The sequence below is a fragment of the Glarea lozoyensis genome (assembly GCF_000409485.1).
Source record: "Glarea lozoyensis ATCC 20868 chromosome Unknown GLAREA3, whole genome shotgun sequence".
NCBI classification, from domain to species: domain Eukaryota; kingdom Fungi; phylum Ascomycota; class Leotiomycetes; order Helotiales; family Helotiaceae; genus Glarea; species Glarea lozoyensis.
In genome coordinates this window covers 3,556,192-3,582,515 of record NW_007360998.1, presented here as the reverse complement: position 1 = coordinate 3,582,515, position 26,324 = coordinate 3,556,192, and the positions used below count along the sequence as shown (strand labels likewise).

Here is a 26,324-nt window from a genome sequence, read left to right as displayed (position 1 = left end):
CTGGGCGGAAAGACTGGTATATATTTTTCAGGAGTTTGGGATGGGCCAGGAAAATTCCCGGGACTGAAAGGTTCTGGTAGACTAGAGTTTTTTGATTTTGAAGTGGAGTTGTAGAAGCTTTTTGAAAATTGAGCCGGGCGTACATATAGCTGAGAAAATGTCATGCCATACTGCATACACGTATATGAGAAAGGTGCCAGTTTGTAAATCCTGGTTTGATTTGACGTTGTCCATTTTGACAATATACACATTGACACATCCATATCCTCGATTTTCACAGGCCCAAGTACCAAAAGGCCGATCGTGCTCTCGCCTCAACTCCAATATGCGATAATATACATTTATACATGGTGTCATTCGAATGGACATCCGTTATAAAACAGTGGTAAGCTGCTTATTCTCCTCCCACCATCTGACTCATCATATCATTCTCAGAGTCAATCAAGATCGAATCGATCATCATACTCCAGCTGTCATTTTCCGTTCCAACGTCATTAATCTCAAGAAGCCTAACCAACTTGGCAGTGAATTCGATGGTCTCTGGATCGTCAGCAAGATATCTGCCACTTTTACGGTCAAATGGCTTCAAAGAGTTCCCTGAAGCCTTCGACAAGATAGTTTGTAGACCTGCACGAAAGCTCATGATTTCTTTCGCGGCGAGCGTGCCAGTTACCCCGTTGATTCCCCGCAATCCCAAAGGCAGCCAGTCATTGAGAATGAACTGATCGACGCCAGACCAGGATGTGTGCAGTCTGGCTTGCGATGCAAATAATGCTGCAATCAGTGGCGAGCACTGACTGAGCTCATTTGCGGCACCGTTACTGCCAGTCTTTAACAACACGCCATATGAATATAGTGAGGCGCATTGCTTGGACTCATCTTGATTTGTGCGACTAAGTTGACAGACCGAAGACCGTGCTGTCACAACACGTTTTTTCGGTGATATGTAAAGCACGTTTGGCTTTTCCATCTCGCCGATGTTTTTGGGCGCCCCTGCCAAGATAAGTGCTTTGATGAGAGAAAGATTGTTGGAATTCTCGTTCAGTGATGGAGGGCCACGCTGAGACTCGAGCAGTTCTTTTTCTGAAGTATGTGGTATAAGTTCAGCATCCACAAGTTTCCCTTCAATACTAAGCATGTTCCTACTAATCTCGTCAAACGCGTAGGTGTCAAGGTATTGTCCTCTCATCATAATGTTAAAGTCTGGCTGTCTTCGAATGGAGCGCGCCCAGCGGAAAGCGTTTATCAAAGCAACGTGGTCACTTTTAGTCCCCTGACTGAATTCTTTTCTCGCGTTCCGAGCCACATCCTGACCATGTGCTGGGGTAATAAAGAATTTGGACGACAGTACCGTAGCAGCCACTATCAACATGGGATCCAGGCAGCGAAAGAGGATCCCAAGGACCACCAATTTACCCATAGCAGGGTGAACGGATAGGGAGGCAAGCAACGTTCCTAGCCGGGTGAAGTTTTCTCTATCATCCAAAGCTTCCATGTCTTTGAGCTGCTGAATCGCAGCTTCTACTGCCTCGGGTTTCGGTGGTTGAATCGCTTTCGCAAGAATCTCAGCAATATTGCCTTCAGGCACGCGGGTCTTGACTTGTAGACATAACATTTGCAAGTCTGAGCGTAACATCTGAGGCAAGGCGGCTGGAGCTAAGGACTCTTGACGTGCCTTGGAAAAGATGCCATAATAATGACCTTCAGCAACGCGTCCAGCTCTACCAGCACGTTGCTTTAAGCTCGCGGCACTAACCCACTGGGTTCCCATGGTCGTCGTGTTTGTTACCTGGTCAAAAGAAAGGTCACGATGAAGGCCAGAATCAACTACGTACCGAACGTCGGGGATTGTGAGTGACGTCTCGGCAATATTTGTCGCAAGTACTACCTTTCTGTGGCCAGGGAGAGCCTCATTAAAGACATCATCTTGATGTTCTTTGAGCTTCGAGTGAAGCATACAGATCGTAAGCTGTTCCACAGAAAAGTCGGCACGTGCCTGGTATTGCCGTAAAAGTCTATTGATATTTAATATATCTTGCATTCCCGGCAGAAAGACAAGTATTGCTCCCTCGGAAGTTGTTTCTAAAACGTGCTGGATGGTCGCACATAGTAGGGGGAAAGAGCCACGCGTGTCGACCTGATGCTGAGAATCATCATCCGAAATAGCCCCGGCGTTCGAAATGTTCAGATTGCGATCTATTGATAATCCCTCCTGTCGAAGAAAACGGTTGACTGCAGGTGTTCCAATCAATGATTTCCAAGCATTCATATCCGCTTTGTCTTTCATTTCGACGACAATGTCGTCCAGGGTCTTGACATTAACAGGAAAAGTGCGCCCAGGTATGGAAATAGAAGGGCATGGTTTGATAGACCCATCGTCCATTTGTTGGCCAAAATAGTTTGAGAAAAGGTCGGCATCGAGAGTGGCACTCATGAGAACGACTTTTGGTATCTTGTCACCGGCAGCCTTACGCTTTGAAAGAATGTCCTTCAATGTCACCATGAGGAAGTCGACATCTATATCACGTTCGTGAACCTCGTCTATAATGATATGGCTGACATCTGCCATCATTTGCTCTGGTCTTTGCCGAAGGCGAGCCAAAAGAGAGCCTGTTGTGTAGTATGTGATGCTTCCATTTCTCCGAGGTAGTTTCGAGTCGCCTCTAGTAGAGTATCCTACTGTCTCCTGAATGGTTTCATTGCGTTCGACGGCAACTCGTCTGGCAGCAGCGCTGGTGGCGATACGACGTGGTTGCGTGCAGATGATTTCAGCTGTAGAACCTTCAACCCTACTGATTGCCTCCTCGAACAGCATCTGGGGGACTTGGGTGGTCTTGCCACTCCCCGTAGCGCCCACCACGATACTAAAAGTATTTTCCTGAACCATTGCGACAATCTCTTCGTGATGTTTTCTGATTGGGAGGGACTCTAGCACTGTACCTTGTGCTAATTGCATCCATTTCTTTGACTCAAGCGCGGCCTGGCGCGCTTTCAGCAGGCAGCTTCGCTTATCAAGCCTTGTCCTAGGAGCAACCTTCGATAAAGTTGCGTATTTATTCTGATGAAAAACGGGCTGTTCGATTGTTCCGCCCTCGGGAACGTGCAGAACACCTCGGGAGGCTGATTGCATGATTGATACCATTTCAGGAGTCGCCACCACTTCCACGACTGGGGACACGAATTCTCCTTTAGGAGCGCCATCGATTCTGTAGGTGCGATTAAACATCTCCAAAAAGCTGTCTGTCGACGTTCTTTTATCTGCTTCCGCTGCTACTTGGCTTGGAGAGAGAGAAGCCCCCTTCTCAGTGCCGAGCACATCTGCGTCCACATCTTCTAGTCCCGCGACAACTTGGGGTTGAGTGGATGAAGTCACGTTATCGACAACGAGCGTCTCTGTCTCTGCTTTCTCTACGACTTGCGGTTGATCCCCCTTGTCAGCAACGTGCGCATCTGCGTGCACGCTCTTTACCTCAACAGCGACTTGGGGTGGAATTGACGAGCCCCACTTTCTAAGGATAGGCACATTTGACCTCACAGTCGTTGGTTCAACTAGTTCTTCATTCAAACGGACTGAACCTCCATGTGTCTTCATGGCGACGTTCCGGTCTAGTGCTGGAAACTGCGCCGGGTCCTCTGCGTAGGCAGCCTCGAACTCACTCCATAGGTGCGGGTTCCGTTTCGCTAGGTGGACCGCTCCCACCAAGACTGCGAGTCTCTTGAAGAATGCTCTGTCACAGCCATACAGATTATTACTGATCTTCTCCCCATCCATGTATACAGTCCCGAATAGTCCGAACTCCAGAGCTTGGCAACGAACTTCTAGGCGTGCCTTGTCATTGAAAACTCGGAAATCTTGCTGTACTTCTCGGTCCCTATAGCAATATGCAATGAACTGCAACGAATTCGCACGGTTTGGATAGCTCGGTTTCTGGCCAGACTCCGACGACTGAGCCTGCCGACACCTCTTTATGTACGACTTCAACATACGTAGCGTGGCGTCAACATGTTTTGAGCCTATTCCCTGCGCGGCTAAGCTGCCGTCGGGCAGACCACACCAGTGAGAATGAAGCCAGGTTTGGCGTGACTGCGAGAAATGAAAATCCGGAATAGATCCAGCTGACGCGCAACAGTCATACAATTCCGTCACATACGGAAGGTGGGAGACAGCTTTTACGCGTCCAGCCCCTTCCTTCTGCACCTTGTTTCCCAACAAGGGCTTCACTTTATCTCCCGAGCCGTCCTTCTTTTGGAGTATCTTGCCCCAGGTTCCGTCAACATGTAAGGCCATCACAAGCTCTTTACTTGCCAATTGTAGTGCTTCATCTTTGCTAACGGCGGCGAGTGTTGCCTTGCGTTTCAAGCCACCAGGAAGTTCTAGTTCATATGTACAGTCGAAACTTTTACTCTCCTGGGCGTTTTCTGTGATGGAGCTATATGGGACCCTCCCCAACACCTCTCTCCAGCCTTGCTCACGCCATGGAGTAACGAAAAGAGAAGGAGGTGCTGAAGGATACGTCTTGCAGAGATCTTCCACATTTGTCGGCACCGGTCGCAACTGGGATAACGAGGCATACGAGGGGTGGGTGGTGGCAAAATTTCGACGGGGTCTGCTAAGGGGGAACGATAGAGCGGTTTTCCGAAATCGATAGGACCGATAATGTCGAAGCATTGGGGGGAGATTCGGGCGTAGAGAACATTTCTCTCGAGCGACTTGTATGTTGCCCTGCGAAATTTGAAGTTAGTAAGACTGCTTCAATTCAACGGGTTTCCCATTCTGCGTTTCTTACTGCGGCACACAAAGATGGCCATGTTTGGACGCATCTTCTCGATGGAAGCCGGGACTTCATCAATGATGGTGGTGCATCTCCAAGACATGTAAATTGTTGAGAGGGTCGATATCGAAATTTGAAGCATTGACGCGCTTCGACTCGCACCAACAGTAGATGGTGAAGATCTGCCGGCGTTTCCCCGCTCGGTGATTGTGGGGTCACCAGGGGGTTTCGGTTAGGGAACTAGAGCTGCCCAGGTGGTCTCCTCTCCCTCGTCTTCTTCTCAGTACCTACGCTGCAGCTACATCGCCGTTACTAATTGTATAATTCAGTACCAGGTTTCATTGCATACAACTGCCATAATGGTATATCTCTATTCATAGTTCCCATTCCAATGTCATCAAGTCCTTCGCTAATGAAATCCGGTTTGACTTCATGCCGACTGCTTGCGTGTAACTTTCTTCTCGTCAGACCTATTGGATGATCCGGACTCAAGGCACCCATTCTACGGAACTTGGTTTTTTTCCAGCAGCATAAGCATTATACGAGAATCCATGTCCCGTCTGCTGCGTCTTTGGTCCAAAAGGCTGATCTCCTGGTGGCGTGGTTGGGCGTGAGACCTTCAAGAATCGCAGGATAATATTTTGCATTACTTAAATCCTCATCCGTCCTTCATGAAATCCATATAATGTGTCTTTTTTCCCCATGTCTTTTTCATATAAAGCAATAGTTTGAACAGTCGGATCGTGTTGACAACTAAATTAGCTCAACAACTTCCATGCCCATTTCTGGACAAGACTACTGACATTGCAAAGTCCAAATTCCTGAAAAATGCTAGTCTACCTACTCAGTCTTCTAACTCTTACCTCAGCTTCATTCCTACCAAAATGTAAAACCATCCCCGGCACCGAAGCCTGGCCAAGCGAGGACCAATGGACATCACTTAACACCTCTCTGTCCGGTCACCTAATCAAAGTCTCCCCACCAGGAGCAGTATGTCACCCAAGTCAATCTACGTTCAATCCCACCACTTGTCCAGCAGTACAAGCAGGATGGAAAACATCAGCCTGGCATACCGAAGATCCAGTGAGCAGCATTCAAGACAACTGGAATAACGATACATGCTTGCCGGATTCCAATGCTCCATGCAGCGGAGCTGGATATCCTCTTTATGTTGTTAATGCTACTTCGGCAATGGATGTGAAGACGGGTGTTGACTTCGCGAGGAAGCATGATATTCGATTGATTGTGAAGGGGACGGGGCATGATTATTTGGGGAGGTAAGTAATTCATGCAAACCGGCTAGATTTTGCTAACGGCATATCAGATCATCAGGTTCAAATTCTCTCTCTATATGGACTCGTCATATGCGAGGTTTATCATTTCATAATAGCTTCAGACCTCGAGGATGTAGTACTACAATCAACGTCCACGCCATCACCGCAGCAGCTGGAACTCAAATGGGTGAACTAAATGAGCAAGCATACTTGCGAAATCTGACGATTGTCTCTGGTGGAGCCGAGACGGTAGGGGTAGGTGGATATCTGAGTGGAGGTGGTCATTCTATTTTAACTCCAACTTTCGGGATGGCAGCAGATCAGGTTTTGGAGATGGAAGTCGTCACACCTGATGGGAGAATTCGCAAAATAAATGAATGCCAGAACAGAGATCTATTCTGGGCCTTCCGCGGGGTAAGCCTATCTTCCACCATCCCACCAAATGATGAGAAAAACTAATATTCCCCAGGGCGGCGGTTCAACATTCGGCATCATAACTTCCGTCACCATCCAAGCCCATCTCTCATTCCGCCACATCAGCACAACAGCCTACATCGCAACCTCAGCCGGAAACCCAAACTTCTGGTCCGCAATCGCAAAACTCATATCTCACTTCCCAGCCCTTGACGCACTCGGAATCTCAGCATACACGTTCATCAGACCTAATGTTACGAGCCCTGAGATGAACATCACAGAACCAATTGATGCATATGCCGGGATCTTTCATCTCCCTGCGTTTTCTCCCGAGAACACCACAGAGTCACTGCGTGAAGCTTTGACTGTGGTGTTTGAGAAAGCTCTTGCCGCGTATCCCGGGGAATTTCTATCGTTGGTTCCACCACCTGTTGAATATTCACAATTTTGGGAATGGTGGAGAGATAATAACGGGCCTTTGAATGGTGGTGGTGATGTTATTGTGGGTTCGAGGTTGCTTGGGAAGAAAGAGTTGATGACGGATACCGCGACACTTGCAAAAGCGTTGAAAGCTGCTGGTGCTGTTCCAGGGTTGGATCTTTACTTGGTTGGGCCTGGTGGAAATGGTCCCAGAAAGGTTGTGCGGAGAGGTGGTGGTAGTGTGGTATCGTCTATTTGGAAGGACGTGTTGGTCCATACTGGTAAGTCATAACAACTTTTGTATTCCCTGTGGCGAATTCTGCAAAGATTAACAATTCGAAGTCATAGGAGTAACATGGCCAGCTTTCGATAAGGACACTGAGCTCCGCCAGAAATCTTTATTGACAAACAAGTATGTCGAGGCACTTCGACAACTCGCTCCGGACTCGCATGCCTACGTTAATGAGGCAGACCCCAATGAACCTAATTTCCAGAGAACATTCTGGGGAGATAATTATGAACGGTTGCTTGCTATCAAACGAAAGTATGATCCTACTGATGTACTTTGGTGTCATCCTTGTGTGGGAAATGAGGGTTGGAAGGTTGTGGATAATGTTTTGTGTCGGGTACCGCATGGGTTTGAACTATGATAGAAGTATTCAGGCTTCGGTTCTCTAGAATAATGATTGTATGAGATTCTCTTTTCAGGATATATAAATCATCTCAGGGGGGTGAGGGAGCAAGTGTGTGAAGTAGTGTTGTTGAAAACCAAAGTGTTAATTCATTCATATACATCCACATCCCATGACATAATTTCATAACCCGCAGACCAGATATCATATACCCAAACGCCTATCCAAATGCCTTACGAATGTATCTTAGGACAACTACTAACCCCACAATTCCTCCTCCTCTGCATCCCTCCTGTCTTCCCAACACAAATCCTAAACCCATCATCCTTAAAATGTCTCTTCATATGCAAATACCAATCATCCGCGCCCATAGGCTCCACGAACTTCTCCTCATACTCCCAACATATCCAACAACTCAAGCTCTCCCCGTCCCCGTGTCTTGTGGCTTCTCCTGTCTCCAGATCTACTTCGTTGCCATTTCCTTTCTCTGCCATCTCCTGATTTCCCTTTCGCGTCGTTTTCGGAAGATGACTTTCCCATCTGAAGTTGACGCTAGGATCGATCCATCGCCAGCCTTCTTTGTAGCCCGCTGTTATCTCGTCGCCTATTACAGCACCGCATGCGGCACAGGGTGCGTAGTACTGGGACGCTGTCATACCTCCACCAGGTGTGCGATTTGCGTGACGCTCGCTGAATGCGAGGAGACAGAAGCCTGGGTTTGGTGCTGAAGCAAGTGTGTATGGTGGTGGCGGTGGTTCTGCTGTTGCTGGTGGAGGAGAGGAAGGGTTGGTAGAGGGTAGTAGAGGTGCTGGAGATGTCTTTCTAGGTGGTGAGTATGTTATTGCGGGATCGAATATTGGTGGTGGTGGGGTGATGGCTGCGAAGGATGGTTTGGAGGTTTCGACCATTTCCGGCATTGTGATTTTGTCTGTCGAGACGGGAGCTGATATTAAGAAGCTTTGCCAATGGAGGGGTTGAGTTGCTGGTCTGCAGACTCGATTGTAATGAAGTTGCTATTTGCAGATGGTCGCTTCAATGGGAATCAAAGTATCCAGACAGTAGCACAGTGTTGATTAGTTGTGGTAGGATTGTAATACAAGCAGAGAGAATGTTGTAGAGCAGATGGAAATGATGCAGACTTACTACGCGACCTACTGTTGATATGCTGTCTGAAAATAAGAGGAGGTTGAACGTTTGTGGAGTTGCTTCAGTCGGAGGTTGGTTTTCGAATCCATGATGCGCCCAGCCATTTTCTTTTCAGCCACTCACTCGGGCGCACGCACCGCCACACCTCAACCATTCAGGTCTCCCGTCACATTCAGCGATTCATCTAAAACTTACCACGACGACAAACAAACCTTCATCATAAGATACCATCCACTGCTTCACTCGCATACAACATCTTGAAGTATCATGGTGCCGGTGGGTAAACTAGGGTCTTCTGAGGATTTATGTTCTTCCAGAAGTCATACCTCAAACTTCGATTCTTGCAATTGCGTGTCCTGCTTTATCTTCTGGCATCATCCACGACGAGTGCGCTTCGTGTCGTGAAGTCCACTTGGATGTCTGAGCGTTTGACTGCTTCTTGTTTCCGAGTTTTATATCTCTATCTTGCTGTACACGTACATTTGCTTTCGTTCTCGATTTGCGGTTTTCTTCAACATTTTCGCTATCAGGCAAGTCGTCTGACATATTCTTATGCTCACTTACTTTGATATCCTCCATAATTTCCGACTGGATCTGTCGTATAAAGCGTATTACTCATCTCCGTTCTGTATATTGTGTCCGAGCTTGCCAAGCCAGATTTAGATCTGCTCTCCATAAATCTTGGTCTCTCATCAAACGCCTCTGCGGCGTTGATGGATCGTCCACGCATGCGCCGTCACTGCACCATTCGTATGGCGCCATCAGGAGTCAGGACGTGTTGAGACGAGCTGTGCATCTGACGATGGTGATGCCAAAGTTATACCAAAGGGCAGATGCAAGATTGTCTATACGGGAGATGCTTGCTAATCTGTCAGAGATGCTGTTCGCTACAGATGACATTCCTCCTCATTTCTTGATAACTCTACTAATGCAGAGCTCGTTTCATCCATAGGGCGATAATAAATCAAAAAAGTTATTTTGTACCTGTACAAGGTTGTCCGCCGGTATTAGCGGCGATACGGGAGATATAACGGTTGTGGAGCATCTTGTAAGGGGTGAACCGCGCCTCTGGTATCATTTTTATCTGGCAGACGAGCTCGACGGCTGCAACTTCACGAACAAATAAGCTATTTTGATCGTTATGTTCATACCGATACGCGTATATTCACGCCGCAACTTTGATATGTCAATCTTCGGTTTTAGCTTTGCACTTACTCCGTCGGGGCGTCCAACTAACCCCGACCATCACTGCTTCAATCAAGCCGGGGTCGGACTCGTCATTGAATAGTCTTGGTTGTTTTGAAACTCTCATATATTATGCGGCGCCCAACTTGAAATTTTTTCTTTCTCCATCTATCTCAATCTCCTTAGTCAACAATTTCATTTTTTCAATCTTTGCGCAATTTCCAAAATCTACTCATCGCATTCTCATTTATCGAAATCATGTTGTCTTCATACATTTTAGCTCTCGCTGTTGCAGGAAGCGTCCATGCGGCGACTCCAAATGCATTTGAGCCAGCCTCTTCAGGCGATCTCATAGTAGCATTTGGCAGTCAACTGGCCACAAACGGTGTCAATATTCCAAGAGCCAGTATGTAACCTCCAAACTCACCTATGATTCTTCTAACAGCTCCCAGACACTGCAAAGGCACCAACAATAGGCACCTCCCAGAAACTCTTCGGTACATATGCCGTGATCTTGGCGGATCCTGATATTCCCGGCGCACCCACAGACAGCAAAACCGGTCAATTCCTCCACTGGATACAAGCAGGTCTTGAATCATCCTCCACATCTACGACCGTCGCTGGACAAACCATCTTCGAGCTTCAAAACCCCTCGAACGCTTCAGCATTTGCTCCATACGTTCAACCAAGTCCTCCAAACCGCGCGTTGACGACCCACCGATACATTGAACTCCTCGTCAACACCACGGGCGATAGCGCGGCGCTAAAGACGTTGATGACGGCTGGAGCGACCAGAACGAACTTCAGCGCCCTCGCCGTGGTTAACGCAGCTGGTAAAGAGGTCCTGTTTGCGAATTGGTTCAATGTGACCAACGAGGATGCGCTTGCTGCCGCGGGCGGAAGTGTCAATGCCACGGCGACGGGAAGTGGAAATGGAACGAGCAGTGGCCTACCGATCAATAATGGAGCAGATACGTTTGGAAAGAGTGGTGTTATGATTGCTGGACTGGTAGCGTTTGCGGCGGCGGTTGCGTCGTTGTAAGAAGGACGTTTGATGTCTCGAGTCATTAATTGTAGATGGTGCATCAGCCAATGGGAGTTTGAGACACCGGGCGAGTTACTCGGGCTTTTCTTGGATACTTAATAAAAAATTCGTAAATTCGGGGAGACATATTTCTGATTTTGCCAGGTAGGATTCTTGTCGATATTTTATCAGTATTCGAGCTCTTTACTCGGCTTTCCTTCTCCTCTTTCATCGCGAATTGATTTCTTCATTGCTGCATCAATGCACACGACCCGATCAAGACCTGCCTTGTGCTACGACAAAGTCCTGAACCGGGAATCCCACTTACCCGCACTCCTGTATCGCATTTTTATGCAGCATCTTCAGCCTCATTGTCATTCGTGTCTCCCAAAACAGAAAATCTTCAAGTTTGGATTCCGAGTCGAGTGCCGTGGATGTGGGAGTTATCCATGCAACTAACGGTCAAATGGTGGAAGTTAGCACACAGTAGCGGTGTTCTAGAAGATATAAGATACGGAGTAGTTTACCGCGTACCGGGTCGGATCGAGAAATAGCTTGCGGCTATAGAAGCGTCAACCTTATGAAGTCACAAATACTGTTGAAGCATGGACAGAAAGGAAAAGATACCTCTTCTATAAGTACCGTCACACGAATTAGTCCGACGGATATTCCAGGCCTATTCAATTAATCCGAAAAAGGGTCATGAGGGCTAAAGGAACTCATCTCATTACATTTCCTCCTTGGTTACGAGCCTTTATCGGGGTGAAATGATACGATGAGCACCTCCTCTCGTGCCCTTTCCAGGGTCTTTGCTCGCTTTTCTGGGGAAGCGGGGTTAGACCCCACACTAGACGCGGGAGACTCGACCTCTGACAGCTGCACCATGCTTCACCACGCCGTCCACCAGTGAGAGGACCTCCAGTCCAGCTTCACCTTGGCCGATGCCATCCGCCGCTGCTGTCAGACTACCAGCATCTGAGGTACTCACGAGCACCCGTGTTGGTACTCGTTACTTGTGCCTCGACACCAAAACCACGATTCACCTTCTCCTGGCATTCCTCTCTCACCTTCACCCATCTTCTCTAGTGAAACAGCAATTCACAAGTCTCCATCCCAGGTATCACGTATCTGACCACTTATTATCATGATACTTCGAGTCGTGAGAGGACTCTGAATCCTGTCTATCATCTGCTAGGTATTCATTGCTGCCGACCTCGAGGTTTCACTTGTCAATGCAAGCACCGATCTGCTGCCACGGGTCGAATTCCTCGATTTCTTCTTCCAACCTTCCAACATGATACGAGTATATACAATGCGGCCGACTTCTTTGCAATGTCGTGCTGGCATGCGAACAGCCACTGCGGGGTTGAAGTCTGGGAGTCTTGGGTCTCTTGGTAAGGATGCTCGAATATGCCGCAATTTTTAGATGGTAAATAACTACTAATCTTCCACACCAGCTCGACACATTCGTGCACTCTACCAACCGTCACGAAGCCGAATCGAACAGCGTAAAGTTCTGCGCCCGCAGATCACAGCCCTCGTTCCCTACCGCAGCAACGCGTCCGGTTCCCATTCAGACCGTGTTGACCCATCCGAGTTCGTCCCTCCTGTGGTCTCAAAGCCATACTCGGAGACGATTGTTGGAGTGCCACGCGAGACCTACCCAAACGAGCGACGAGTTGCAATCACACCCCAGAATGTTGCTCTTCTACTCAAGAAAGGGTTCAAGAAGGTCCTGGTGGAGCGAGGCGCTGGAGCAGAGGCACAATTCACAGACCAGGCATATGAAAAAGCGGGAGCTACGTTGACGGATCTGAAAAATGTCTGGTCGGAGAGCTCGATCATTTTGAAAGTTCGGGCACCTAGTTTTGAAGGCGAGATGAGCGAGATGGATCTTCTAAAATCTGGATCAACTATTATCTCTTTCGTATACCCGACTCAGAACAAGAATGTGGTTGAGAAATTGGCAGATAGAGGGACCACTTCGTTTGCCATGGATATGATACCACGAATTTCTAGAGCCCAGGTTTTCGATGCGTTAAGGTTGGTCATTACAGTTCGAATGCGAATATAGACTGATCTAATTCCAGTTCAATGGCCAACATTGCGGGATATAAAGCTGTATTAGAGGCTTCAAACCACTTCGGCAGGTTCATGACGGGGCAAGTCACTGCTGCAGGGTAAGTCAAGGATGTTCTTGTACACATGAGTTTGCTGACGTTGCATATAGGAAGGTAAGCCGACTTGAAACCATCATGTAGTACATACCACTGACTCTCCAGATTCCGCCGTGTAAAGTGCTCGTTATTGGTGCTGGTGTTGCGGGACTAAGTGCAATTGCCACAGTAAGTTTCTTGCACATTTTTCTCCTTCACTATTAAAATCCTCTAGGCCCGCCGTCTCGGAGCCGTCACTCGAGGCTTTGACACCCGACCTGCAGCTCGTGAACAGGTCCAATCTCTTGGTGCGGAATTCATCGAAGTTGAAATTGAAGAAGATGGATCAGGCGCTGGTGGATATGCCAAGGAAATGTCCAAAGAATTCATCGAGGCCGAAATGAAGCTTTTCCTTGAGCAATGCCGTGAAGTAGACATTGTGATCACAACAGCCTTGATACCCGGCAGACCTGCCCCCAAACTTATCACTGAAGAGGTAAGCACCTACTATGCAAGTGGTCGGCCATTTATTGATTGCAACCCTAGATGCTTGAAGCTATGAAACCCGGTTCCGTGGTCGTGGATCTTGCTGCAGAAGCGGGCGGAAACTGTGTTGCAACCCAACCAGGAAGGCTGGTAGAGCACAAAGGTGTCAAAGTGATTGGTTCGTCTCCACATAGCTTTTGATCGGCCAATTCTGATATTCGCAGGTTACACCGACTTACCTTCGAGACTTCCGACACAATCTTCAACTCTTTACTCGAATAACATTACAAAGTTCCTTCTGTCGATGAACCCAGAGGAAGGCAAATTTGGAGTTGATCTGAAGGATGAGGTTGTACGAGGATCTATCGTCACATTCAATGGCGATATTGTACCTACAGCTCCACGACCGGCTCCTCCACCTGCCCCAGCAAAACCGACGATACCAAATACTGATGCTGCAGCCGACAAAACGCTGGCAATAACACCATGGCAGAAGACTTCACGAGAAGTTGCAACTGTGACTGGTGGAATGGGACTTGCGCTTGCTCTGGGAAAAGCTACTGGGCCAATATTCATGAGCAATGCCTTTACCTTTGCGCTCGCTGGCTTGATCGGATATCGTACGGTCTGGGGAGTGACTCCAGCTCTTCATTCGCCTCTCATGAGCGTGACCAATGCTATATCTGGTATGGTGGGTATTGGCGGATTCTTTGTGATGGGTGGAGGTTTGATTCCACATACCATTCCTCAATTCTTGGGTGCTGCATCGGTTCTTCTGGCTTTCGTCAACGTCTCTGGAGGATTTGTGATCACCAAGCGCATGCTCGACATGTTCAAGCGTACGTTCTCATTCTACATTATGATTTCGATTTCTAACATAAAATACAGGTCCCACTGACCCACCTGAATACCCCTTCCTCTATGCCATACCAGGTGCTGTATTTACCGGCGGTTATCTGATTGCTGCGAGTACAGGTATGGCTGGCTTGGTTCAGGCCGGCTATCTGACCAGCAGTCTCCTCTGTATCGGGTCCCTCTCTGGACTCGCTTCGCAAACCACCGCACGACAGGGCAATATTCTTGGTATTCTTGGAGTCGGATCTGGAATTTTATCTTCTCTTGCAGCTGTTGGGTTCCCAACTGATGTTCTCATGCAATTTGGTGGGGTCGCCATGATTGGTAGTATCCTAGGTCTCATGATTGGTCGTCGAACGACAGCTACTGATCTGCCACAAACTGTAGCAGCCTTGCATTCTGTAGTTGGGTTGGCAGCAGTACTAACCAGTGTTGGTAGCGTCTTAGCTCATATCGGTGACATCTCGGCGCTTCATCTCGTGTCTGGATATCTCGGGGTTTTGATTGGAGGTGTCACATTTACTGGATCTATCGTCGCCTTTATGAAGCTGGCTGGAAGGATGTCATCAAAACCAATTCGCCTTCCAGGTCCACGACACGCCTTGAACTCCACACTTCTCGGTTTGAATATCGCGACTATGGGAACCTTCTTAACGTTGGCTCCTGGTGCTCCCATGATTGCTGCTGCGTGCTTGGCTGGAAATGCTGCGCTCAGTTTTCTCAAGGGTTACACTACTACTGCTGCTATTGGTGGTGCTGATATGCGTAAGTCTTCAATTATCTTCACAATCAATGATGCTGACAGAAATTAGCCGTTGTCATTACGGTCTTGAATGCGTATTCCGGGTTTGCTCTGGTCGCCGAGGGTTTCATGTTGGACAATCCCTTGCTCACGACAATTGGTTCCCTCATCGGCGTCAGCGGTTCGATTCTATCATACATTATGGTATGTAAATCGCCCTCCACTGTTTCCTTTTCTAACAGAATTAGTGTACTGCAATGAATCGAAGCTTGACCAACGTCCTCTTTGGTGGAATCGCACCCGTCGATAACAGCGAATACAAGGTTGAAGGTTCGATCACAAAAACGAATATCGAGGAGACTGCCGATGCATTAGCAACAGCTGAAAGTGTAATCATTGTGGTTGGTTATGGAATGGCAGTTGCGAAAGCACAATACGCTATTTCCGATATCACTCGAATGCTTAAACAGAGAGGCATCAATGTACGATTCGCGATTCATCCTGTCGCTGGACGTATGCCTGGACAATGTAACGTTCTTCTTGCAGAAGCTAGCGTGCCTTACGATAGTAAGTTGACCCCTCAACATTCTGGGCATGGCTCATCGCATACAGTCGTTCTGGAAATGGACGAAATCAACGATGACTTCAACGACACAGACGTCACCCTCGTTATCGGCGCGAACGACACAGTCAATCCCATCGCCCTCGAGCCAGGGTCTAGCATCGCTGGTATGCCCGTCTTGCACGCTTGGAAGAGTAAACAGGTTATCGTGATGAAGAGAGGGATGTCTAGTGGATATGGTAAGTCATTCGCACCTCCAAGATTTTTCACTTTGCTAACACCATTAAAGCGGATGTACCGAATCCCATGTTCTTCATGCCAGGCACGAAGATGTTGTTTGGTGATGCGAAGGATTCGTGTGATGCTATTAAGAGTGCACTTGAGACGAGGAGTAAGATGTATGACGTCTGAGTAGCCATTTGCATTGCATGTGGAGGGCGGGGCATTTTAGGTTCGTGTTGTGTGGCATGGCATTCATATTGATATAAGTTACTGCTTTACCGAACACAGAGATGGCTTTTTACTATAAGAAGTATATAGTGTAGAGTCTTTTCCTTTTAGTAGTTGGGTGACACACTTCTGGCATTGGAGTAGGTGGGCTAGCATGGGATGAAATAAACAATTGGTCGATCTTTAGAAGTTGTCTATCGAGCTTTGCGTGATTTACCATTTTTGACCTTTACCCATGCCATCGTTCTGTTTCTTGGTCTAAGTCAAAAGAACAAGTACAATGTGAATTCTCAGCCGCTTCCAAGATCAAGGACCCCTGGTCCTTTTTCTACGGTGTAAGTAATTCTGTTAATTTCCGCCTCGCGTTTGGCCAACTTTCTCTATTGCTTGTGACCCCTGGAGATGTTGATCATTCCGCAGAGGATAATCTTAAGGGTGTTACAAGTATGCTCAAATTATTGTGATTGGTCTGCATTTCTCCTCGTCCCACTCCTCTCCCACCATCAAACCTGGCACGTAAGCAAGGCCTACTAAGCGCCAGTTTGAACCAACTCTTCTAAAGACGAGAGGTACTCGAGAGCCGGTAATAAGCATAATGGAATCTCCAACCGTTGTGGCGGGAGGAACAGCACCGATGTAAGACTTCTCGGTTCTGCAAAAGACATTACCCTGGAAATACCCCGAGCTAGGTTCAAATATTCGCCGGTGATATAATAAACTAAACACCCAGTACACGACTGTCCCCACAAGAAGAAGCGGAATGTATAACTTAGGATAGTACTGGAGATGGGTTTGTTGAAGACAAGAAAACCATCCTCTAGTTACTTTCAAAAGCCAAAAGTGATACCGGAGTGATGCTATACTGATTTCCTCTTCCGCGTCATCCTGAAACAGGGCTTGAAGGAAAACATCAAGACGATTTTCTCCGTTCGGATATGTAGGGTGGTGCCCACAATGGGAAATTCTATGCCATTCGTGAAAGGTGTCCAGATATGTGTAGAAGTTTAAGAAAATTCTTGCAAAAAGACCCACGAAACCTTCTTCCAGACGTCCAGGACTCTGCAGGATTTCCGGGCCGATTTCCTCGACCGTGTCGAAAGGCCAGCCCTGGACCTCAAGGACGTGTCCATGAATTTTGAAATTACCTTTAGAGTTGGTTGCACCAGATGATTTGAAATGAAAATAAAAGTCTTTCGGATGCATGAGCCGCAGTAAGAGAAAACTAGAGGGGCCGTGTGACCAGTCTGGAACCCATGAAGGAAGGTTTATCTTCGAACCCAGATTTTGCGGAACGCTCAATAGATCAAGAAAATAAGACCCTTTTAGAATGGAGGTTGCAACTTGCAGAAATATATCAGCCACGTCGAGGCCATATTCCGGCTTTAATCCCAGGCTCGAATCCTCATCAAGCAGTCCTAGTAAACCATAAACTTTGTCTCTTGGATCAGTGGCCAAGGCCCACCTGTGACGAACGAGCATACCGAAAAGCCCCGGTTTAGGCATTTGATCCTTATCAGAAGAACAAGTGCAAAGAAAGTGCCCAAGGTAAATGAGCTTCTCTCCTGTGGGATCTTCTGGGGTATAAAGCGTCATTTGAAGTAACAATTCAAGACGATAAAGGACTCGCAGGGCCAGAACCAGCTTGCTCCAGGGAATTTCAGAAGAACCACAATACACGAGCGCATCTTGGCACACGGCAACCTCCTGGACGATCCATACTCGGGAGAACCATGGAAGCTTTAGCAGATAATTCAGATGCCGGTAGTGGTCCATATTTCGAATGAGCGTCCATGGAAGCATACGACGTAAAGCTTCCCGATCATCCCTCTTTTCATCAAAATCGTAATTGGTGTCCTTCACCACCTCGTGCACAAGTGTGAGAAAACGCATTGCCTCTTTAACATCTTCTCCGGTCGAGTCGAGACCGAGCCAAACATGCACTTTACGCGCTGTTGCGTAGATATCTCGCATCAATCCGACTTGGATGTTCTTCTCGTCATCATCGGATTGGTTGATGCATATAGCATCGACCCATAAAAACGTTGGCTCGGACATATTCAGACTCAACATCCACAGTGCCTGAAAAAGATTGGTAGTAATCAGGAGGAGTAGATCGTTGCAGATGACTCCTATACTTGGCTGTTGTCCTCCCCAGCAGTAAGAAAGCGCTTGATATGCTGGAGCTTGATCAACATCAAACTCCAGAAGTTTTATTTCGAAATGTGCTGTTGTAAACTCGGGGTCGTACGGTGTGATTGTGATGAGACGTATCTCGCGGCAGCCTCGATGGCATAGCCTGCTACTATACCTAAAAGGGCTGAAACTAGTCTTCTGGGCGGTTGTTTTGCTACTTGAATCTCCCATTGCATTTGGTTGTTGCAAAGTTTTGCACAAGTTGTAAAGCACCGAATAGGTAGGTTGATGTCGTGCGTTCGTAACGAACCTGAATCTTAAAACGATAAATTGGCGATTTTATGGCGTTTATGTTGATATATCATGCTCGATACATGGGGCCAGCCATCAAAGGTCAGCAAGAATATCAAACGCTTCTAATGAGGTAATGATTCGAGAACAAAGCATCTTATTAACTATTCTCTGGTTTTGCACCCTCTTACATGTGGATTCCAGCTTTGCACAGGCTGGTGTCGCCTCGCACACGTTCAAGGATCTTTCTGTCCCAACTAATGAGAATTGTGTGGGCGTTGACTAGATGCAAGCAGGCGGAGATGGCGTTAATGTCCATGTTTGATTGATCGCGGGCGGGAAACCTCAACTCAACCTCTCTTTGAGTAGTAGTTTCCGACTTAATCATGTGAGAATAATATTTATGCCTTCCATACCGCTCCATTTCCCCCTTCTCTCACAGCCAGAGCCTTCGTAATACGGATTATGCCATTCGTCTAAATGACGAGCTGAGAGCGCCCACAGGATCGACCCCAACGTTTCGACGAAGCAATGCCAATCTTGCAAGCCTGAAAGATAAGTGGTTGCCAAATTTGCGAATGTTATCACGACACGTTGAATGACTGATAAAGCAATGTGGTTGGCTGAGTTCAGCCTCACCAACTTGTCACTTTCAGAGGTCGCCGGTCATTACTTTAGAAGCACATACATCTCGCGAGCTCCGAGATATTTAGTGGTATTACTTTACGCTTTTTGATGCGATACAGAAATCTAGTGACGACATGGAGAAATTCAATATCGACATTCATTTCTCGCCTACCACGAAGAGCCAAAAGGCTGGCACTGAGAACATGATCAAGACCACACATTGGTGCCTCGTTTTCACACCTTCTGTCTTGCCTACCATGTCCTTGACTGCCGAGCTTTCAACAGATGGGCGCGTCAACTCGTTTCCGACTCGAGAGATCAGACCAGCTGTTAGTGCATATCGTCTTGCAACTTTCGTCGGTCAATTGCAAGACATACACCACCTGATCAAAATTCATCCCATGAATAAATACGCGAGCATCGGAAGGAGCAATGAATACGATGCTGTTTTCAATAACTGTCAACATTGGGTTGCAACGATGCTAGTCTTCTTGGAAGCCTTGTGCGCTGCGGAGTCGGGCAGAGATTTCAGCGTTACAGAGGGAGAAAGGTACAAAAGAGTGATGAGCGTTCTAAATACTGACGGCTCTAAGCTCTACCACTCTTCCAATTGGCTTTTCAAGGGAGTTTCGGTGCTGGGTGGGGGCGTGGGAGTCGGAGCAACTGCGCTGGCTGCTACTGCTGCTGCGGCTACGACTGTTACTGAAATCACTGTGCCAGCTGTAGTAGCAGCACCTGGCATTCTGGGATCATGGTTTGGTCTAACTACAATTGCCACCGAAGTTGTCGCAATCACGAGTAGTACACTACCAGCCGTCGCAATAGCGGGAGCAATTTTGTTGCCTGTTTCCATCATGGGTCTCTATTTTGGGGGGTTGTACGTTGCATGTGAACACATTGGATGGAAAGTGCGGACTCTTTTTGAAGATCCGAGAAGATGCGGAATGAGCATTTATAATCCACTCACGCTAAACTTCTGAACCCACTGAAACTTTCTATATCTCACGTGGAGGTTTGTGCGTCATTGTGGAGAAAGTAATAGGGCGGCGAAGATATAGCACCACTTAGTAGCGACACTAAGATATAAAATTCTACCCCATCCCCCTCTATCCCCTTCCATACCCCTCCATCTCCCTCCATTCCCCGTCAACACCGTCCAACCTCTGATACCACAACAAATCCGATATATCATGGACGGTCTTGTCATCAAAAAGTCGCGCACTACGCGTCGAGGAGAATTGAAAAGAGTATACCTTGGGGAAGATTATGAAGAGATTATAACCACTATCCTACCGCCACCGGAGCCTCCACGAGACATCAAGGCCTACACATCTGAAAGAGTAAAAACGTCTCTTCGATATGCAGATGCGACACTTCGTAACATGAAGAGAAAGATATCCCCAGCTGGAGAAACCGCTCTCAAGTTGTACGAAAGTACTTGCATCGAACTTCTAGAGCTGTTGGATGATGAAGAGGGGATGTTGTGTGAAGACATTCAAGGAAAAGCTGCCTGCCAGCTGGAATACCAGACGCTTCTCAGCGAAATGGAAAACTCGTTCCAATACAACCTGTGTATGAGACTCACGCACTCGGAGTCTGCGGCAGAGTTACAACAAGAAATCTTAAATCTACAGAGAAATTCATTCTACGCCCGGTACGGAGACTACTTCGCTGAACTATGTTCAGCTCTAAAGGTAACGGCGGAGAGATCCAAGCTCCCTGGCTGGCAGAAGCTCTCTAAGACATACTGGACCGAGATATGTGAGAGGGTGAAAAAGGAGACAGAGATATATGAAAGATTCCAGAAGGGAGAGGAGGGACTACATGGTCAGATGCCGACAATATACGCAATTCACTCGGCGTGTTTACATCTGGGGTTAAATCCGGACGAAACCATGCATATCATTAACCAGTATGGGATCCGAAATAATCTCTGTCACGCAAACCTACTGCCGCTCATAAAACACATGAGCTTTAAGAGCCTCGGGGAAAGGTTATGGAAGGATCGTTGTGACATACCTCTGATATTCTCTGAATCAGATTCTGGAAGACGAGTCTTAGAGAAACTCCTAGACTCAATCATCGACCTTTGGTTTACTAAGGATGAAATTGATCCCACCAACCCCGAAGGTTGGAACGCTACCCCCGAATTAAGAGCCAAATGTCAAGCCTTAAGAGCAGGTTCAACAACCGAGTCCGAAGCCCAGATTAACAAAGAAATTTCGAAGGAAATATCCAAGAATTACAAATCCAACTTACGTGCATCGACTAAGGAACATGAAGCATCGCGCGTTCTCAAGGATATAACTGGAGAGGGGAGGCCACCGGGAAGAGTAGCCTCGAAAGACTACAAACAAGAACGTGAGGCCTTTATTAAGAAGAAGAAGTCGTTTGATGCTATTATGAATTTATCGCAGGAACTGCGAAGTCTGATGGATGCATATACGTTAAATGGGAAAGAGGAGTTCAGAGCTCCGGAGGAAGTTGTAGAAGATAACTCTTGACGTACGGTAGTGAAAATAGAGTCAGATCGTTCACCGTTCCCTGCTTGAAATCAACATTCGGAAGAATGAGTGGTGAAATGACAATGTAATTAGTTTTTGTTAAATACATCTTTTTTTCTTATATTTGAAAATTAGAAGTACTACTACAGTCTAGTAAACTACTACTTTCTATTAAATCGGTCTAAATAGTGTATATAAGCTACAAGTTACGCCTTAGTTTGATAGAGAAATAGAAGGGAGTATATAATAGGTAGAAGATAGTATCTATAATTATAATATATATAGAAAGAAAGTAAGTAAAGATTTTAATTTTATATTTTAAGGCTTATCTTCCTACAACTTTAAGTACAAGATGTTAAATATTTTTGACAAACCTCTAGACTCCTTATTTAGTTACATAGAATAATAGTATAAGTATCTAATAATGGCATCTTGAGGTATAAGCATACCTCTTTATTTTGTATCTAAACACAATATTTATCTCAGTAGTGACAATTTTCTCTTGAAGTTCCTATTAAAGTATATTTCCATGATATAAAACCACTACATTGAACTCTAAACAAATACGTCTAGACCGTTATCCCTGGAAGGGGTATCACATTCCCGTTGTGTCCGTTTGAAATACCCGAAGAGCGACTCGACGCTACAGTTCTCTCATACGCCACTTCCATAACCGTCATAACCGACTCCGTAGGCTTAAAGGTATTCTTCAACACCAATCCCCCCTCCGCATCCCTAGTCCTCTCGAACAAATCCTCAAACTCACCTAGTTCCCTCTCCTTACTATTGAAAGCCTGCACCATAGCCAAATCTCTCACTCTCAGCAGCGCTTCCTCATTCTTGGGCACAGATCCCGAGACGGGGAGCACGGTGTCCATGACCAATAACCTCGCGGAGGGGTTGGCCTTCAGCACTTCGAGATGGTTGGATAGAATGGTGATTGCTTCCGCCGCTGGCCAGTCGTGAAGAATCATGCGTAAGAGATAGATTTGAGCGGTTGTAACGGGTTGAGGCGTGAAGAAATTATGGCCACAAGTGGTGATTCTTGAGCGGATCGACTCTGGGAGGGCAGCGAGGATCTGTTTGCTATTCTCGACTGTCTCAGGCAGGTCTTCGACTACGAAACGAAGATTGGGGAAAGCGGTCGCGAGGGCTATGGATGAGCTGCACGTTGATCCACCAACCTGAAGTTCATTAGTATAGTTTATCAAGACCGCGGGGATGTTACATACGTCAACCACGACTGCATTACCTAGGCTTTTCCAATCATAACCCGACACAAGATGTCGAATGTGCGTCTTTTCGCTACTCTGTACGTTCCTCATGTAACCAGCGAATTGCTTCGTCATCTCAGGTGACTTTTTGACAAAGTCGAACAGAGGTAAATCAGTATCCATTGCCTACGAGAGGTTTGACATCAGTTGTTGTCTTAGTTACTAGGTGAAAGATTTGCTTCTCAAGTTTACTCACGAGGTTAAAAGCTGTCTCATTTTTCTTACTCGTACTCCCCCATTTCTCAGTAGCCTCGACCATCTTTGCAGCAGTCGGCATAGAAAATTGCGTCATAAAAAGCGCCCAGTCTACCAGACCGGGATTGCCAACAAAAGTTTTGGAGACGGCGTTGTGTGCGATTTCTCCTACCTTTGGCTCGCAAAGCAGATTGCTTGTCATTGCCATGCGGCAAACACTCCTCAGCTGGATCTCAGGCACACCTGCGACTGTGGCAATCTCGGAGTATGGAACTGAGCCCGTAAGTGGTATGCAAGCCATCACGTTGAAGTGACATAGCCAACGGAGACAGGAGAGATGTTGGTACTATTTCAGGTAAGTATTCTGGTCGCACTTGATCACACGTGACAAATGTTTAGTTATCCGAATAGAATAAAGACAGCTTACATGGACTTGTAAATTTGGCAGATACTCAGTTGGCTCTTCCATCAATTGCTGAATAGTGGCAGCGGCTGAGACGATTGTTTGTCGAGCGTCCATAACGCTTGGAGGAGCATCTTCTGGAATGGTGATGCTTGTTGACTCGGGTGAGAATGATGATTGAAGCTTGCCTTCAGAGGCATGGTAAAGTGAGATGACTCGTGAAGCAGAGCATATTCGTTGAGCACATTCTTCGAGAGGCGATGGTTTACACATTCTGATGACAGAGCTCTGACCAAAATATAGTTAGAGTACTTTATGCTGATGGAATGCTAGGTAAGTTTGTTTCCTCGGCGAGAGATTTATGATTAACCTCCAATATCTATTCAAACACTTAGTTTTACATTCTGTCACGATGGATGCCCTCCATAATCATTATTCCGCTAAGTCCAAAACAAACTGTGTTGCATGTTGGAAATATTCGTTCCGGAAAGCGATGTATATTGATTGGAGTTGATGTTCTCGCTTGCCAATCTTTTTATAGTCGCTCTCCGGAATAGCCACGCCCAAGCTCGTTCAAGGAAGCAGACGAAAGCAACGCAGACGGCTATAACGTTAGATACGAGGTTGGGAAGGAGCTCCGGACTAGAGATACATTACAAATAGCCATATTCGGGCTAGTGTTTTGGTTCCGCAATCCGAATGGAACTTCTTCTCGATGCGCCAGAAGTTCTCGCTTAGCTACAACATAAACAAAACAGCCGTTCATAATTCTGACATACGTAAGAGCAGGTCCTACTTCATTGAAACAAGAAACATTGGAGAGGACCAGATTTCCTATCATTGTGTCTGAAAGCTCCCGTTGAAGCCAACACCATGTCTTACGCCGAAATTCTCGTTCCAAGTGTCCGCAACCTTTTCGCTGCTTTAGGTGTCGCCATCGCATGCTTCTTCATATGGATCATCAAGGCCATCTTTTTCCCACCACCACCTCCTAAGCTTGACTTTCCAGTGGCCTCGATCATTCCGGGAAACCTCACAGACTCGATCTTGGCAGCGAGAAAACAATGGCCGACAGAACCTTTTGTTTTACCCATGAAACCCCAATCCTGGGTCATGCTTCCGCATTCTATGATGACGGAAATTAAGTCGCAGCCAGAAGAAAAGGTCTCTTTCAAGAAGATGTCTTATGAGAGATTTCTGGGTGATTATACAGGGCTTGGGCAATCGAAATCGCCTGCTGCTAGTACGTACAACCACTTATACCACTAGAAATTTATGGAGAAAGCTGACATGGTAACTACAGTTAATGCCATCAAGATTGATCTGACAAGAAGCGTGAAAAAGATCCTTCAAGATCTCCAGGATGAAGCTGAATACTCTTTCAACAAGGAGATCGGGGTACTACCTACCTGGACCTCGCTTCCAGTCTACATGACATTCATCAATATTGTCGCTGCCTGCAGTGGCCGTGCCTTCGTCGGTCTCCCCCTTTGTAGGGACAAAGAATGGCGCGACGCAACAATAAACTTCACCTACGATACTCTGGGCTCCGTCCACGCTATGAAAAAATACAACAAAGCACTCTGGCCCTTCGTCGCTCGTTTTGTACCAGAGCTCCGCAAGCTAAAATCCTATCGCGAGTTTGCCGCCCGCAAACTCGACCCCCAGATCCAAACCATTATTCGAAGTTACAAGGACAAAAGTATGGGTCTAAAAAGCGACGAGGCAAACGCCGACATGGAAGCTATCAAGCATAACTACAACCTCGTACACTGGACCATCGGCCAACACGATCACCCCGAATTAGCTGATGCTGCTGAAGTTGGCCAGATGCAGATGACAGCCGCGTTTGCGGCCCTCTCGCCCATCGGAATGTCCATATCATACGCCATCTTCGATCTCGCGTCTCACCCCGAATATGCCGACGAGCTGCGCAAAGAGATCAACGACGTCCTAGCCCAAGAGAAGCCCGAGAACGGCCAGCTCCAGAAAAGCAGTTTGCCCAAACTCAGAAAGCTGGATAGTTTCATGAAGGAAAGCCAACGGCTGAACCCCCCATTCATCACAACTAACACCCGTGTCGTCACGGCGCCCGACGGTCTTACGCTGTCATCCGGCCACACCATTCCCCAGAACGTCATCATCGCCTTTGGAAACCCTTTCCTGCCAAACTCAGAAGTCCAATACCCGCCTCTCACATCGCCGTCCCAGCCGCCGCTCAGCAACTTCTATCCGTGGCGTTACAGCGATCTGCGACAGATCCCTGGGGAGGAAAACGCGCATCAGTTCGTGACGGCTGATGCCAATAATCCATCGTTCGGATACGGACGCCATGCGTGTCCTGGACGCTTTTTCGCGAGCAATGAGATCAAGGTGTTGATTGTGGAGTTGCTGAGAAGATATGATGTAGCACTTGGACCGGATGGAGAGGGGGTGAAGGAGGGCTTTGAGAGACCGAAGACGTTGGAAATGGGGTTTGCGTATGCTGCTAATCCGAAGGCGAAGGTGTATTTTCGGAGCAGGGTGTAGATAAGAGCTTTCAAAGAGATAGGACTGGTAGTCAGTGGATCTGAAATAGGCAGACGACGTGTCGCTTGAAATTATAATCAATATTGTTGCAGAGTGTATTTGCTCCATCGAAAATTCAGGTTGAAAGTTGTGAAGTGACTACTTCGCCGGCGGGAAAGTCAGAGAATCTGCTTAACTCCACCAATTGATCGTTTGAGCCATAGAAGTCGGACATGAGGTTGTAGACTTTTGACATAGTTGCTTGTTGCAA

At 47.1% G+C, this 26,324-nt stretch overlaps 11 protein-coding genes across 11 annotated transcripts; 6 read left to right on the top strand and 5 right to left on the bottom strand.

Moving 5' to 3' along the window:
• Positions 1-394: 394 nt before the first annotated feature.
• GLAREA_01170 (P-loop containing nucleoside triphosphate hydrolase) lies at positions 395-4,669 on the bottom strand (the record flags this gene model as incomplete). Its single annotated transcript, XM_008085928.1, has 1 exon — positions 395-4,669. One exon carries the CDS (start codon positions 4,667-4,669, stop codon positions 395-397), a length of 4,275 nt encoding a protein of 1,424 aa, XP_008084119.1.
• Positions 4,670-5,600: 931 nt separating this feature from the next.
• Positions 5,601-7,530, top strand: GLAREA_01169 (FAD-binding protein; the record flags this gene model as incomplete). The annotated part of the gene is made up of 4 exons (XM_008085927.1): positions 5,601-6,049; positions 6,097-6,460; positions 6,516-7,161; positions 7,223-7,530. 4 exons carry the CDS (start codon positions 5,601-5,603, stop codon positions 7,528-7,530), a joined length of 1,767 nt encoding a protein of 588 aa, XP_008084118.1.
• A 215-nt stretch (positions 7,531-7,745) lies between these two features.
• On the bottom strand, positions 7,746-8,429 carry GLAREA_01168 (uncharacterized protein; the record flags this gene model as incomplete). Its single annotated transcript, XM_008085926.1, has 1 exon — positions 7,746-8,429. The coding sequence occupies one exon, from the start codon at positions 8,427-8,429 to the stop codon at positions 7,746-7,748; it is 684 nt and encodes a 227-aa protein (XP_008084117.1).
• A 556-nt stretch (positions 8,430-8,985) lies between these two features.
• GLAREA_01167 (uncharacterized protein) lies at positions 8,986-9,388 on the bottom strand (the record flags this gene model as incomplete). The annotated part of the gene is made up of 2 exons (XM_008085925.1): positions 8,986-9,181; positions 9,219-9,388. 2 exons carry the CDS (start codon positions 9,386-9,388, stop codon positions 8,986-8,988), a joined length of 366 nt encoding a protein of 121 aa, XP_008084116.1.
• A 713-nt stretch (positions 9,389-10,101) lies between these two features.
• Positions 10,102-10,885, top strand: GLAREA_01166 (PEBP-like protein; the record flags this gene model as incomplete). The annotated part of the gene is made up of 2 exons (XM_008085924.1): positions 10,102-10,249; positions 10,296-10,885. The coding sequence occupies 2 exons, from the start codon at positions 10,102-10,104 to the stop codon at positions 10,883-10,885; spliced, it is 738 nt and encodes a 245-aa protein (XP_008084115.1).
• A 1,294-nt stretch (positions 10,886-12,179) lies between these two features.
• GLAREA_01165 (DHS-like NAD/FAD-binding protein) lies at positions 12,180-16,079 on the top strand (the record flags this gene model as incomplete). The annotated part of the gene is made up of 11 exons (XM_008085923.1): positions 12,180-12,261; positions 12,325-12,910; positions 12,958-13,033; positions 13,150-13,212; positions 13,259-13,519; positions 13,570-13,687; positions 13,734-14,348; positions 14,398-15,129; positions 15,177-15,310; positions 15,355-15,907; positions 15,958-16,079. The coding sequence occupies 11 exons, from the start codon at positions 12,180-12,182 to the stop codon at positions 16,077-16,079; spliced, it is 3,342 nt and encodes a 1,113-aa protein (XP_008084114.1).
• A 489-nt stretch (positions 16,080-16,568) lies between these two features.
• GLAREA_01164 (uncharacterized protein) lies at positions 16,569-18,482 on the bottom strand (the record flags this gene model as incomplete). Its single annotated transcript, XM_008085922.1, has 1 exon — positions 16,569-18,482. The coding sequence occupies one exon, from the start codon at positions 18,480-18,482 to the stop codon at positions 16,569-16,571; it is 1,914 nt and encodes a 637-aa protein (XP_008084113.1).
• Positions 18,483-19,303: 821 nt separating this feature from the next.
• Positions 19,304-20,149, top strand: GLAREA_01163 (uncharacterized protein; the record flags this gene model as incomplete). Its single annotated transcript, XM_008085921.1, has 1 exon — positions 19,304-20,149. The coding sequence occupies one exon, from the start codon at positions 19,304-19,306 to the stop codon at positions 20,147-20,149; it is 846 nt and encodes a 281-aa protein (XP_008084112.1).
• A 210-nt stretch (positions 20,150-20,359) lies between these two features.
• On the top strand, positions 20,360-21,673 carry GLAREA_01162 (uncharacterized protein; the record flags this gene model as incomplete). The annotated part of the gene is made up of 1 exon (XM_008085920.1): positions 20,360-21,673. One exon carries the CDS (start codon positions 20,360-20,362, stop codon positions 21,671-21,673), a length of 1,314 nt encoding a protein of 437 aa, XP_008084111.1.
• A 569-nt stretch (positions 21,674-22,242) lies between these two features.
• Positions 22,243-23,818, bottom strand: GLAREA_01161 (S-adenosyl-L-methionine-dependent methyltransferase; the record flags this gene model as incomplete). The annotated part of the gene is made up of 4 exons (XM_008085919.1): positions 22,243-22,857; positions 22,906-23,073; positions 23,144-23,488; positions 23,570-23,818. The coding sequence occupies 4 exons, from the start codon at positions 23,816-23,818 to the stop codon at positions 22,243-22,245; spliced, it is 1,377 nt and encodes a 458-aa protein (XP_008084110.1).
• A 600-nt stretch (positions 23,819-24,418) lies between these two features.
• On the top strand, positions 24,419-26,074 carry GLAREA_01160 (Cytochrome P450; the record flags this gene model as incomplete). Its single annotated transcript, XM_008085918.1, has 2 exons — positions 24,419-24,788; positions 24,849-26,074. 2 exons carry the CDS (start codon positions 24,419-24,421, stop codon positions 26,072-26,074), a joined length of 1,596 nt encoding a protein of 531 aa, XP_008084109.1.
• Between the last annotated feature and the right edge of the window lie 250 nt (positions 26,075-26,324).